Source organism: Diabrotica virgifera, chromosome 2 (genome assembly GCF_917563875.1).
Source record: "Diabrotica virgifera virgifera chromosome 2, PGI_DIABVI_V3a".
Lineage (NCBI taxonomy): Eukaryota > Metazoa > Arthropoda > Insecta > Coleoptera > Chrysomelidae > Diabrotica > Diabrotica virgifera.
The window spans coordinates 163,375,725-163,391,798 of NC_065444.1; the positions used below are offsets into that span (position 1 = coordinate 163,375,725).

Consider the following 16,074-nt stretch of genomic DNA (forward strand, 5'->3'; position numbering starts at 1 on the left):
ACATACAATTAAGAATTTTATATTCATCACTGGCGCGCATACAGGTAATGGTCTTAATTTGAAATGTCTCAGTGGAGTACTATTTTTTTTTCTTTAAAAAGTTCAGACCATTGCCCGTATGCGCGCCAATGATAAATATAAAATTCTTAGTTTTATCATTGTATAACAAGACCAGATTGTGTAGATAAACAATGGTTTTATATTAAAAAATGCAGAATAACTACCTTTTAAAACCCACCAAATTGTATTACAATGTTTCCATTAGTTTTGACAAAATCGTAAAAATGTGTAAAATTTTGTTTTCTTTTTTAGAAAATTTTAAAATTGTAACCATAATTATTTTTCAGTTGTTTACCTATCCTAGAGACGGTGTTACCTTTTTTGAAACACCCTAGAAAAATTGTATCTATAATGCGGTCTTTTATTTCTAAAAGTACGTTTCACCAATTTTAAAAATCAGAGTGAAATATTGTGGAAAAATACACGTTATATATTTTTTTTCGTGAGAACGAGTGTCTTAGTTTTTTAGACTCATTTATAATTTTAAGACAGAACTTTTTGAAAGATACAACTTTTTTATATAGGTAAAGTTTTTCGCTAGCTCTCAATGCGGCTGAGAAAAAAAAAAGAATGTGTGTGTACTTTGTACGCACGTAAAAAAATGATACTTCTATTATTATGATTTCAACGAAATTAATATACTTAACAGGTTATTTGTATTTTATTTAAATATTAAACTAACTTTATTACCTACCACTTTAAAAAATTTTTATTAAAACGATACCAAAAATTAAAAAAAAAACGGGACCTCTCGATCTCCGATCACACACTCTACCACTGAGCTATATTCCCTTTGCTTTGACAGGTTACAATATTTCTCATACATACTGACAAATTTAATAGACCAAGTGAAGTATACAAAAATACTTTAAATATAGGTACTTACTATTATTATAAAATATCTTATTCCCGAAAAAGACAAATCCAAAGACTCAAAAATTATAATAAATAATACATTTACTAAAAGCACTAATATATCCTTTTAATGACTTATTTGCGCTGACAGCGCTGATACATACATATCTTGAAAGATTAGCAACGAACTACATACTGTCTGTGTGCGCATGCGCCCAGCATTATACAATTTCACTCTCGATCGTAAAGAAGTATAACTTCAATAAAAACCTAAAAAGCCTAATTAGGCTCTAGGCGGGTCACGTGACCACCTAGGTTCTAAAAATGTCACAAAGTGAGTTTCTCTATGTGCTAAAAAGTGACCTATATGGAATTCGAATCGCGTTGGGGGTATTTTTCATAATCTTACCCGGCTAGGCCATTTATTATTAAAAACAATTTGAGAAAGGGCTGACTTTTTGGCTTATAAACATTTATAATAACTTTGATATTTTTTACGTCACAGGCTTATTATAGTAGGGTCAATGAAAAGCTGGTAAAAAATACACTAAAAAAAACAGAACTTTCTATGATCAATAACAAGAAACAAACCGAGATATACGTGGTTTCCCCTCCACTTTTCCGTGGCGGTATTTTACGAGTTCCATTACTTTAACGGTTTATTACTTTTTTACTCCTTTACTGTATGCCATAAGTTGGATCATAAAATTGAGATCTTCATTGAAAATCTTCTTAATTTTCAACTTTTAATGTTAATAAACAATAGAAATATGATTTAAAAAAAAATGCTATTTTTGTTTCCTATTGGTCACGAAAGATTCTCTTTTTTCTGGAAAAGTGTTTTTCACGAGCTTTTCATTGAACCTACTTACAAGCGTGTGACATTGAAAATGTCAAACTGTTTGTTAATAACAAATTTAATAAAATGTTTAAAGTTTTTTAATACACCTTGCTAAATTAAAAAAGACAATTTTTTAAAATTTTTAGAGAAAAATCTATTATATGTATAATTTTTTTATAAATTATTAAGAAGGTTTCGAGGTATGCAAAAATAATTTTTTTGTCTCACAATAAAACACTGAAAAACGTTTGTTCTCTGTACTTCCACAAAATTTATTACAACTATGTTATTACTACAGCTGTTTCGGCAAAGTGCCTTTCTCAAGTGATATATTTTACAATGTGTTTGCCTTTTTAAGTCTTTAACTGAAGAAGTTGAGGAGTGGGGAGCTGTTTGTCTCGAGTTGGTCATTCAGAATTATATCTGTATTTTTCAATTTATTAATTTCCATTGATTCTAAAAGTGATAGCTTAAGGCCTTTATTTTGAATATGTAGAATTTGAAACTCTTCATTGAAAGAATGATTATGATCTAGAAGGTGAAGTGCGTATGTAGAAGTGTCTGTTTTTCTATTGTTGAAAGCCCTTTTGTGTTCTGCTATCCGTTTGTCAAAAGTTCTGCCAGTTTGACCGATGTAAGTTTTCGGACAGTTACCACAAGTTAGTTTGTACACACCACTCTGTAGTTGCTTTCTCTTTCGGCATTTATTGTTTTTAATATGTTTGCTTAAGTTGTTGTTAGTTCTGAAAGCTGGTGTTATTCCTTTCTTACATATTCAAAATAAAGGCCTTAAGCTATCACTTTTAGAACCAATGGAAATTAATAAATTGAAAAATACAGATATAATTCTGAATGACCAACTCGAGACAAACAGCTCCCCACTCCTCAACCACTTCAGTTAAAGACTTAAAAAGGCAAACACATTGTAAAATATATCACTTGAGAAAGGCACTTTGCCGAAACAACTGTAGTAATAACATAGTTGTAATAAATTTTGTGGAAGTACAGAAAACAAACGTTTTTCAGTGTTTTATTGTGAGATAAAATGAACTTCCATCAAGTAACGGTCGAATCCATCAATAATTTTTTTGATACTTTTAATTGTTTTTGATCATCGCAGAGGGCGTCTTCCAAAGGATGTATTTTAATGTGGGCGACACTTTTCTGCCTTCCTGTAACGGGATTCAACGGGAGACGTATAGTTCAGAGAAATAAGGAAAAAAAATATCCTGCTGGTGACACAACCCCCTCCAGGCCGAAACCAAATTTTTTGAGTAGTATGGACATGTATAATAATAACCTATATGTTTCCTGCAGCTGATTTTGATGATATACATAGTTATAAACAAATGAAGATCAAAAAACGGTAAATTTTCGCTTTTTTCGTCTATAACCAAAAAGTTAAGCATTTTAAACAAATTTGAGAGCAAGAAACTCATAAATCGTATAAAAAACTTCAATGTGGCGTTCGCTGAATATGTCTATCCTTATAGGTTGCTTAGAAAATTGCAAAATAAATTATAAATTTTGGGTTTGTATAAATATTCATAACTTATGTAAACATTAACTTAGAACCTTCTTATTACACAGAATGCTGACACTTCTGGTGTTTAAATCATACCCTAAATTTTAAAGAAATTGGTCAAATAGTTTAAAAGTTATTTAATTTGTTTATCCCAAATTAATTTTTTTTGCAACACTATAAGTCAGAAAATGATGAAGTTACAGTAATACTTTTGATAGTTTATGCAAGAGGAAAATTTACACTATTAATTTAATTAAAAAAAAACGACAATTATTTTGCAAGAACCTGTAAATTAAAAGGGGGGGCTAACTTCGTCCCTAATTGTCCTAGGAGAATTATTTTTCTTTCTAAGTGTGTATAAAAATTCAGTCTTTCTAAATATGAAAAAATAATTTTTCTACGGGTAACGGTTAAAAAGTTATTCTAATTGTTTATAAGTATTCAGCGAACGCCATATCGAAGTTATTTATATGATATGAGTTTCCTATTCTCAAATTTGCTTAGAGTGCTTTACTTTTTAGTAATAGAAGAAAAAAGCGAAAATTTACCGTTTTTTGATCTTCATTTGTTTATAACTATGTATATCATCAAAATCGGCTGCAGGAAACATATTATACGTTATTAATATAGATGTCCATACTACTCAAAAAATTTGGTTTCGGCCTGGAGGGGGATGTGTCACGAGAAAAATCTTATTTCTCTGGACTAGTAAAACTAATAAATAAACCTTTAAAAAGTTAATTTTTTTCCATTGCTATGGCATTTATACGGGATTTTATACAAAGTTTAAAAAACGTCTATTTTGGGAGTGAATAATTTCCCCGTGTAGGTACTTAAAAAGTGTTTTTTTTTTAACTTTTTAGACATAGATTTATTTAGTAATCGTATATACAGTGATGAGTGCACTAATAACTGGCAAAATAACGCAAGAGATGGAAAACATACAAAGCTGTGAGGTAAAAAGAGATGAACCTAGTGGAGGTGTTAAATTTAGCGATAGTAACTTGTAGATAGACATTATATTGATTGTTTCCCACCTTTAGACATATCGGACGAGTTTGAGAAATTCCAATGTCACAGTGACAGTTTTAGTTGACATACTTCTCTGATACGTCTAAAGGTGGGAAACAATCAATATAATGTCAATTTATATGGTACTATCGCTACATTTAACAACTCGTACTAGTTTTATTTCTTTTTATCTCACAATCTAATATGGTTTCCATCTTTTGCGCTATTTTGCCGGTTATTAGCGCGCTCATCACTGTATTATAAAGAATCAAAAACATTGGGTTTACTAAGATTAGTGTAATAGATTTTGAGAAAAACATCTACCAGTTTTGAAAAATGTCATTTCTATAAAAACACGTTTAAGTATTTTTACTGTAATTTTATCAAATATGTTTATTTGTTTATTTTATCTTTTATATGTTTATTTTTCCGACCAACTCATTGCTATGTGTCCATTTTCATTCCCATAAGGTGCATGCAATGCATCACTAACTTTTAATTTTTTGCCGAGGAACTGGGTAATTCAGAATTGTTTTCTGCACTAAAGTACCTTTAAATTTTCTTTACTTCTACTGCCTTTTAAATGACCACCAGGTCCAGGTATTTTTTCCGATTTTCAAAACAATAATTTTCGATAAATTTCAATAATATAAAACACGTGCTGGTTTTATAAGTTTTAGAACCCAACTGTCGAGTTGCAGCTGCACAGGTCAGGCGTCGCGCATATTGCTGCATACAAACGAGTTTTATCTCAGGAAAGTACTGTTATACAACTAGAACTTCGTTTCTATTGCGAATTTCTTAATAAAATTTTAGGACAATATTTCTATGGCACTAAGATATGTTTTTAGTATCATATAAAGAATCTATTAGGATTTACAAAATAACTTTAGGGTGACTTTTAGGGCAAGTTCAGTTGTTTAAATAATCTGGCTCCGGAATAAACAAATTAAATAACTATTTTGTCGATCTGTTTCAAATTTTGTCCGCTTTACTAACTCAATAATAGGTCTGGATCCCGCGTATGAAAAAAAAGTTGATTAATAGCAAGCTGAAAATTTGTTAATAGCTTAAGGGTGTCTAGTCGGATAAACTTTGATATATGGGAACACTGGAACAGGGCAGTGGCAGCTCGTGGCTTTAGGGACAGGGTCGGCAAGGTTTTGTCTCCTCAGATAGGTATGCCATCTAATTAAAAGGCTTCAATTTCATAAAAGATTTTTGGTTTTTGTTTTTTTTTATTTTTTTTTTGTTTTTTTTTAAACCTGTTTATAAATTAACTCTAGTCTATGTTGTTTCGAAGTAGCAAAATGGGTTATAACGTCATTGTAAAATTTATTATTGTTTTGGAGAGGTTTTAAAAGTTTTTTTCTATTGACATTTGAGACAAGTTTGACATTCTCTCTTGTTTCATGGTGTTTCGACAATACGTTTTGACTTTTTTGAGACAAGAGAAATCCCGTTCATTTGAGGCAGAATTTGCCCACATTTGAGCACAATAATTTATTAAATTCGGGAACAGTTTGTTGTATCTAATGAATTGCAGTATATAAAATTAAACATATTTTGTAACTTATCCCACCTTCCGAAAATATTTAGATCACCATATAAAACTGTTAATCCATTTTCTTATTTTATTTGAATAAAGAATGATGGATAATTTTTAATGAACTTGTCTAATAGATATTTTGAAAATTCCTTGTAAATAATAATTGAGTTTTCCTTCCGCTCAAAAAGGTCCGGAACATTGTTTAAATAATCAAAATGTCAAAAAATTTAGAAAAACTTCGATTTTTTTCTTCGTTTTTTGATTTTAACTTTCAAAGTATTCACTTCTGAGAAAAGTTATACTGACATAAAAGTTGGGTAACTAAATTTCCTACAAATAGGATTGGTTAAAATTTTTAAAAAGTGTCATCCTTGTTGCAATACAGCAATAATTGCGAAAAAAGCATAAAAAATAAGTATTCGCATTTTACGTTTTTCAACCATTTATGCTAACACTTACGACCTTCATATTTTAACCAGAAAACCTTTATGATATAATAAAACAATACTGTAAATTTCATTAAGATCGATTCAAAACATTTTGCAAAATAAACTTTGCAATCTAGCGTTTACAAAAAAAATTAATTTTTCAAAATGTTGCAGTACTGACAATAAAGCAGATAGCAAGTTGAATTTTTTTACATGTAGAAGAAAGGTACAGTAATTCTTCTATACGTAAAAATAAATTCAACTTGCTGTCTGCTTTATTTTCAGTTCTGCAACATTTTGAAAAAATTAATTTTTTTGCGAAAGCTGGATTGCAAAATTTATCTTGCAAAATCTATTGAACCGATCTAATGAAATTCACAGTATTTTTTTATTATATGATATACTTAGTTTTTCTGGGTAAAATTATGAAGGTCTTAAGTGTAGCATAAACGGTTGAAAAACGTAAAATGCGAATACTTCTTTTTATGATTTTTTTCGCATTTATTGCTATTTTGCAACAAGGGTGACAATTTTTAAAATTTTTAGCTAATCCTTTATTGTAGAAAATTTAATTACGCAACTTTTATGTAAGTGCAACTTTTCTCGAAAATGAATACTTTTAAAGTTATAATCAAAAAATGAAGAAAAAATCGAATTTTTCCTTTATTTTTTGACATTTTGATTATTTAAACAATGTTCCGGACCTTTTTGAGTGGGAGGATAACCCAAATATTATTATATGAGTTATTTTCAAGCAATTTCTGCAAACAATAAATATGAGTCACCTCTCAACGTCCAAATTAAATCTCAACGTCCAAGTACGTGTTTTGTTGCCGTTTGCAGATCACCGCTGTGCTCGGCAGATTGTTTTTCTGCCCTACTTGTCATTCAAATAAATACGGGGAATGTATAATTGGTTGCCTATCGGCTAATATTCCATAGCGTCTTATTACAAGCAAATGGTCAACTGGGTACGGCCATGAATTCACACAATCGCAGTCGGGTGTATGGCTGGCTAGGATCCTTAATTTGAAAAGTCTCTTACGCACAGCGCACAGGGATCACTTAACGTATCATCAGATCGTTCGAATTCTTTTAAAAACAGTGAATAAAATTTAGTCTGTATTATCTCACAGATATTTTTTTATTTCACAGAAACGAATATCATCAACTCTGATTAACTTATATATTTAAAAAAATCTATAATGTGTCCATAAATGTGTGGGTCGGCACTGCCGACCCTGACGAGTCGAGCCGCCACTGGAACAGAGGCAGTTTTAATTGTGGAACAGGTTAAAAATTTGGAACGGTCAGACCACAAAAACGGCACATTTATTTTATCCGACAGAGCAGACTTAAACTCTCCGAACAGAGATTAAACTCTCATGCAAAAATCAGACTGCTATTTATCACCTGTCATAATTCCTGTCATTTGACATATTCTACATATTCCACTCATTAAAACGCCCATTTGGTGATAAATAGCAGTCTGATTTTTGCATGAAAGTTTAATCTCTGTTCGGAGAGTTTAAGTCTGTTCTGTCGGACAAAATACATATGCCGTTTTCGTGGTCTGACCGTTCCAAATTTTTAACCTGTTCCGCAATTAAAACTTCCCATGTTCCAGTGTTCCCATATATCAAAGTTTGTCCGACTAGACACCCTTAAGTTATTAACAAATTTTCAGCTTGCTATTAATCAACTTTTTTTTCATACGCGGGATCCAGACCTATAACAGTCACAGTTTGGATCAGTTACATTACATGACGTTATGCAAAAAATAAAATTATTAACATTTATAAATTACTGCAAAAATAGGGGTTTTTGCAATGATGTCGGTCAATATTATTTATGTTGTATTAATGTATTAATTTTGAAATTCTCAAATTTAAAGAACTTTTTATAGTGGTTATAGTTAGTTTTAATGTATCTACTATTAAAATGTTAACTATATTTTTTATTTCAGATTTAAACATGGCAGCTACAGAAGACACTCGAAACTATGTAGCAATGGAAAATATTCTGCAAAAAATTAATTCAAAATATATATCGTTACCCGAAGATGATAAAAGAAGAAATAATAAAATACTAGACGCAGTACGTATATATTTTGTCGTTAATTTATTTCTCATAGTGTAACGATCCAAAAACATAACTTTTTTAAAATTTCATTTGGTTCAGACCGCAGTAAATTTTATGCGACTCTGTATTTAGTTCCTATAACCATAAACGTTTTGCGTTTTAGAATTTCGAACGAAAAAAATACTTCTTCAAGTGTCATCTCCGTGACGGAGACCGTCAATCATCATGGCTATTCGGACTTTGGACGGCTGCTCTGAAAAGTTCATTTGATATACATCCGTACCATTCTCTCAGGTTGCGCAGCCACGATATTCTGCTCTCCATATTACTTCTTTTTCCTTGAATCTTTTCCTGCATAATCAACTGGGGCAAGTTGTACCTCTCTCCACGTGTAATATGTCCGAGATATTCTAATTTTCTTGTTTTGGTGGTATTTAAGATTTCCATTTCTTTATTCATCTTTCTCAGAACCTCTTTGTTTGTGACGTGCTCTATCCACGATATTTTCAGAATTCTTCTATACAGCTTGAATAATTCTAGTTTTTTCATTGATGCCGCGTTCAAGGTCCAAGCTTTCATTCCATAAAACAAAGTCGAGAAAACGTAGCACCTAACCAACCTAACTCTTAGCTTCAACTTCAAATCTTTTTTGCAGAGCACTTTTGTCATTTTGTTAAAATTTCCTTTAGTCTTTTTTATTCTCATTTTGATTTCCTGGAAGTAATCACCTGTGAAGTTGATAATTGTTCAAAGATATGCATATTGGTCTACTCATTCGACATTAGTTCCATTTATTAAAAGACGCTTGATTTTCATTATTAGACCGTATTATTGTCCAAACTCCGCTATTCTGGTCATCAGCCTCTAACCATCCCCAATATCTTCGGCTAAGATGACAGTGTCATCTGCATATGTAATGCATTAAAAAGAATTGGTGACAACACGCATCCCTGTCTCACACCACGTCTGATTTCATTTTCCTATGACAGCTGTTTGTCAACACGTACTTTTGCTCGTTGCTTATAGTATAAATTCGATATAATCCTGAGGTGCCGTACTTTGTCGAATGCTTTATTATAGTCCACAAAATACGCATATATATCTTGATTGGCGTCCAGGCACCTTTTTATTAGAACATTAAGTGAAAAGAGAACTTCACGCGTTCCTAGGATTCTGCGAAACCCATTTGATATATTCGGTTGTGGATGACTTTCAGTAGCAACTTTAGCACATGAAATATCAAGCTAATGGTGCGGTAGTCGCCGCATTCTCTTGCCTTTTTCTTTTTAGGGAGTAATATTTTAGTGGGGGGCTACTTAAAAATAAGGATATTGAATCGATCTTTGCGGCAGAATTATGAGCTATTTATGAGCTCTCGAAGTGATATAGTTTCGATTTTTGAGCTCATCCCCTTCACCCCTAAACAACCCTTTAATTGATTTAACGTAAGAGAAATATGCTGAGAAAAAATAAAATATATCGTATCGCGGATATAATTCGTATTGCTTATATATGCTACGAGTAAACTCTTAAATCACGCGCATTTCGATTATTGAGCTAAAACCCCTTCGCAAGAAAACCACCCCATCTTCTCGGCTGAAGAGAGAGTTGTACCTAAAATATATTGTTTAATAATTTATGAGCTCACAAAATACGCGCATTTAAATCATTAAATGGCAATTACTTTTTTATAGTACAGTCACTGAAGGTAAAAATCAACTATTACTTTAAATTTCGTAGAACCTTCATCGATTTTCACGAAAATTGATGAGTGGATGGAGAATACCTTAAGAAACAAAGGTGACATGGTGCCACCTTGCGCCTTTACCCTGAGGGTGGATACCACCCCTTCTCGGAGGTGAAAATTATTTTATTAAAAATAACTCCACAAATCGATAGAAGGACAAATTATAATCAAAATTTGTTATATAAAGTTATTAAAATAAATCAATATTTTTGAGTTAATAAAGATCAAAGATTTTAATTTTTCGTGAAAAAATGCATGTTTTAAACCGGTTTTTCGTAAACCACTCAAAAACTGTAAGTTTTTACAAAAAAGTAATCGTTACGAAAATTGAAGCTAATAAAACATTGAATATAGGGAAGTGCATATAGATTTTCACTTCGGAAAAAATCAAACAAGATAGAACTTTTTGTAATTTCAATTTCATTAAGAAATGTTTAATAAACAACATATCAAAAATGTCTACTCGAGAAGTGGTTGCTTCATTTTTTATTAAACAAATGAACTACGAAGTTTGATGTTTTTTTAAATAACTCCGAAAATATAAAGTTTAGAACAAAACTGACTTGACCATTGAAAAATTCAGAAAATGTTACAAAAAAAACCTTATATATAGTATATTGTACAACAAGAGAGAAAAAAGTCATATTTCTCACTCTCACGAGCGCAGAAGTTTGTTGGCACGAGCCGAGGTACGAGGCGAGTGCCGCAAATCAAGCGAGAGAGAAATATGTCGTTTTCTCACGTGTTGTACACTGTACTTTTTCTATGGATGCGTTTTTGTCGAGAGTTCAATCTTCAAAATTAAATAATTTAGGTGCTATTATGTAGATTATATGCCAAAATTGAAATAAAATACATATTATACACATATGTAGGTATTTAATATTCTTAATATTTATATACTTTTATTTATTTAAAATTATAGTTACCAGTTATATTTGAACAGTTTTGAAAGGTAATTCCTTGTAAGTTTTGATTTGACACATTTTATTTGACAAAAATATTTGTGTTTGTATTGTGCATTTTACCATGGAAACCGCGATTCTACGTATGAAACCCGTGAGAAAAAATATTTCTCACTGCAATGGCCGACTTTTCTCACACCCTGAGAAATTGTTCGTTTTGAATGTATGTAAGTAGTGAGAGAAGTTGCACATTGTATAGCATCCATAGAAAAAAGAATTTTCTAAAATTAAATCTTTATATTCTATAATTTTTTATTTATAACGCTAAAGTCACCCTTCTCACAAACATTGGCGCACTGTAAACTAGCGTACGGCGAAGTGCACGGTTGAGTTATTTTAATGTAATTCTTTAACTAATGGATCAAATAAAATTTTACAAATTGAACCTAAGAGAAGAATAATTAAGCTATCTTATGGTTATAATAAAAAGAAATAAAATGTATGGGCATAAGTACGGTGGGGGCGGAAAGTGAGCCTTACATGAATTTTGTTTAAAAATGATTTAAAAATGTCAATTTCTCTTACAAAACCCTCAATGTTTCACAACTTACCTTTCAAGCATCGTACTAAATGATGTTTCATTTAAAAAAAAATCTCAAAAACTTAATTCAAATGATATATGATGTCTTAAAAAATGTAATTTTTGAAATCTTCGTAGTTTTATAGAATTACCACCACTTTAAGACGGTATTACTCAAGTTTGAACATATCTATTACAGTTTTATAAGTGATTTTTTAAATCTTAGGATGTAATCTTTACAATGCTCTAACCTATTTTACTTTAGAAATGAAATAGACTATTTCTTTTTGAGAAAATTAAGAAAGATAACAAAAAAGTAATACAAAAACCGAAAATTACCAGCTAAAAAAATGTTTATATAAAGTGATCAAAACTTTTTTCTGTAAAACTCACCTAAAATTCATTTAATAATAAACTTCAACAATAATAAATGTTCAGCAAAAAATTTTTTTAGCTCCATACAGTATGTCTGCGTAACTTGGAACCTATTGATAACTTTTTTATTCAGTTTTACGAAAAAAAGTTATTCTTTATAAAATACTCTGCATCGTATATAATCTAAGATGCAATCATCAAATATCAAATTTAATGAATTTTATACGAGGTATGTCAAAAAGTATGAATTTCACTCAAGAGTAAAGTATCGTTAAACTTCACAATATCGAAAATTGTTATTAAGAAAAGTTGTTTGGAATTAAAAAATTTGTTTTAGTGTTCAATTACATCCTTCTAATTAAAATATTGTGAATAATAAAGGCACTTAACTCTTAAGAAAAATTCATATTTTTTAAATAGGTACCTCGTATAAAATTAAAAAAGTTTAATATCTGATGGTTGTATCTTAGATTTTAGACCAGGGAGAGCATTTTATGAAGAATAACTTTTTTTCGTAAAAGTGATAATAAAATAGTTATCATATTTGAAATAAAATGATGATGAGTATCCGTAATTTGAGAAAATATTGAAAAAAATTTTTTCGATTAGAATAATGTATATTTAAACATAGTTTTTAATTTCAAACAACTTTTTATAATAGCATTTTTTGATATTCTGAAATATAAAGGTACTTTACTCTTTAACGAAATTCATATTTTTGACATAACTCGTATAAAATTGATAAAATTTAATATCTGATGGTTGAGTTTTAGATTATTGACTATCCAGAGCATTTTATGAAGAATAGCTTTTTTCGTAAAATTGCTAATAAAAAAGTTTCCTATATGGTTCCTAGCTACTCAGACATACTGTATAAGAGCTTCTGTATAAGAATTTTCAAATTGCAATGCCATCTTCGGATTCAGTATAATCAAAAACAAAATAGAAACATATCTGATCAAAGTAAAATGATGAATTTAACGATATTTTTAAAATTATTTATACAAAACAATTGTTATTGTTTAAACAATTAATAAACAATTAGCGGCCAAATCTGCAAGTAGAACTTTTTACTTTAACATGTATATAAACTAACAAAAAAAGTTTTAGAAAAATATAAGCTTGTTTGAATTTTTCCGAAACAATGCATGTTTTCGTTCTAATTGCACTCCCCTAATAAACAAACTCCTTACTTGAAAAACCTTTTAATATTAATAATTTAAAGTGAGTTACATATAAGTAATTAAATGTATATTTTTTTATGTAAGCGAGTACTCAAATATATACTAAATTTACATTCAAGATGCATTTCCATGTGCACTTGCTTAATTTTGATGCCATAAACTTGTTTCGGAGACCATTTAATATCTATTTCTGAGTACTTTGGCAAACGTATCTTCTTCTTTAAGTACCGTGCCCAAATTTTTAGACGTGGGTAGCTTCCATAACAATTTGCCGATATCGTTCTCGATCTTGTGCGGCATGTAACAATTGATCTGCTGATAAGCCTTTCCGTCGATCTTTCCATTGAGTATTAACTGCAGCATCCTGTATCTGCTATCTCTCATTATATGCCCCAGATATTCAAGTTTTCTCTTTTTTATCATCTTCATTAAGTCACCTTCGCCTTGACCTACTCTGTTTAAGACTTCTCTGTTTGAAATGCGTTGAACCCAAGATATTCTGAGCATTCTACGATACGACCACATCTCAAAGGCTTCTAATTTGTTCATCATGTTAACCTTCATGATCCAGGTTTCAGATCCATATAGTAATATAGGATACACATAACATTTTATGAACTTGATTCTTAGTTGTAAGTTCAGCTGAGAGTTGCTCAGAATAGATCTAAGTTTCATAAATGCTCCTCTTGCAATTTCTATACGAGTTTTAATTTCTTCATCCGGATTTAGTGTCTCGTTTATCCAGCATCCTAGGTATTTAAAATGGTTAACTTTTGTTATTGATTCATCATTGACAATTAGTTGCATAGGACCGACGTCTTGTTTACTAACCACAAGTAACTTTGTCTTTGTTGCATTTATGCTAAGTCCGTTATTGGAGCATTCTCTAGTGACTCGATCTATAAGGAATTGAAGATCTTCGATATTTTCAGCCATGATCGCGGTGTCGTCTGTATATCTGATGTTGTTAATAGTTTCTCCCCCGATTCGAACTCCACATTGTCCTTCCAAGGCTTCATTAAAAATTATTTCTGAGTATACGTTAAACAAAGTTGGGGATAACACACAACCCTGTCTGACACCTCTTTGAATGCAAATTTTGTCTGTTTCTTTGCCGTCTGCCAGAATAGAAGCTTCTTGATTCCAATATAGATGTTGTAAAAGTCTCAGATCTTTATCGTCTATTCCAATCATTTCTAGATATTCAAACAACCTATCATGTTGAACTCTATCAAACGCCTTCTCAAAATCTATAAAGCAGACGTAAATTGGTTTCTGTACTTTCCATGATCGTTGAAGTAATGTTAACATTGAGAACAAAGCTTCCCTTGTTCCCAATCCTTCTCTGAAACCGAATTGTTTGTTTCCCATTGTCTCTTCACATTTCTGCTTGATTCTATTAAGAATTATCTTAAGAAGTAGCTTGAGAGAGTGGCTCATGAGACTAATTAGTCTAAAGTCTTTACATGATGATGTATTAGGCTTTTTTGGGAGTAGAATAAATGTAGACTCTAACCATATCTGTGGCATCATGCCAGTCTCGTATATATGGTTATAAATGTTTGTTAGTTGTGAGACATTGTCGTCATCCAGAAGTTTGAGCCAGTCTGATGGTATTTGGTCAGGGCCTGGAGATTTCCCATTTTTGCTCTGTTTGATGGCTTTCTCTACTTCCGCTTTTAAAATACTAGGACCAGTATTCGTATACTTTGTGGTGTTAAGTGGTGGCCTCGTATCCAGGAAGAGCTCTTTTATATAGTTAGTCCATTCTTCCTTTTTTTCATCCAAGTCGAGAATTATTTTACCTTTGGAGTTTCTCATAAAGTGAGGAGTTCTTTTTCTCTGAGTGTAGGTAATTTCTTTAAGCTTTTTATGTATATTAAACTCGTCATGTTTTCTTTGTAGTTCTTCCATTTCACGACATCTTTGTTCCATCCAGTCCTCTTTTGCTCGCTTAACCTCGTATCTTATTTGTCGATATATCTCTCTATACCGAATCTCGTCTTTGTATATTTGGCAAAAGTATATTAAGTATATTTTATAAAATAGGTATATGGTTTTTCTGTTATTTAAGCTTGAATACCCAACGTCAAAAAAACTGTCAAAGTGTTTAGACAAATTTAAGAGTTCCTCGGGAAAATTTGTAGATTTAGTTAGTTCTAAAGTCTTTTTTCATTCAACTCAAATCGATTGTGAAGTATTAGAGTGTGTTTCAAGAGATTCTACAGAGTGTTTAGCCGATTTTGTTTGTATTTCCGTATATTTTAAGTTTTGTTATTTGACAACTGTACTGTAAGTAGAAATTTTTTTATATACTTATATTTGAACGTCGCTCGTGCCCCGGGATGTCCGTGGGCAAAAATGGAAAGGATCCACCAGATCCTGGTGTAGAAAATATTGGGTTCACAGATGAGAGCGATATAATTATGCAGACAAATGATTTAAATCAGAATAATTCTCATAGTGAATGTTTAAATGATACTAGTAAAAGTACTAATGATACCATAAACTTGACATCTACTTCAAATAAAACAAATACTATTCAAAAAAGTCAGGAATTTAATTCATCTAATCGATTTAGTTTAAATGATACTGGTCCGTTTTTTATATTTGTTCAACACATAAATTTGAGTATCGGTCGTTTGCATCCCAATGAAACTTGGAGAAAAACTACTTTCGCTATCTAGTTATGATAAACATATTATTGAAATTGTTAGTGTAGGTAAAAATCGCATTAAAATTCAAGTCAATTCAGGTGCTGTTGCGAATAAATTAGTAGTTGAAGATTTTTTCGGAAAAAATAACCTAATTGCATATATTCCAAATTATTTAACGGAAAAAAAGGGTCTCGTTCGCGGAGTGGACACTACTCTAACTGAGAGTGCACTACTTAATACTATTAAATCTAATATTCCAATAAAAAAAAGTTCAT

The 16,074-nt window shown here is 30.9% G+C and overlaps 1 protein-coding gene across 4 annotated transcripts in view; it reads left to right on the forward strand.

Moving 5' to 3' along the window:
* Positions 1 to 16,074, forward strand: part of LOC114332096 (cyclic GMP-AMP synthase-like receptor) — a 425,443-nt gene that overhangs the window by 276,765 nt on the left and 132,604 nt on the right. For all 4 annotated transcript variants that reach the window (XM_050644066.1, XM_050644067.1, XM_050644069.1 and 1 more), the window contains one exon: positions 8,236 to 8,366. In XM_050644066.1, the coding sequence (XP_050500023.1) occupies positions 8,236 to 8,366 (131 nt within the window). The remainder of the gene's footprint in view (positions 1 to 8,235; positions 8,367 to 16,074) is intronic.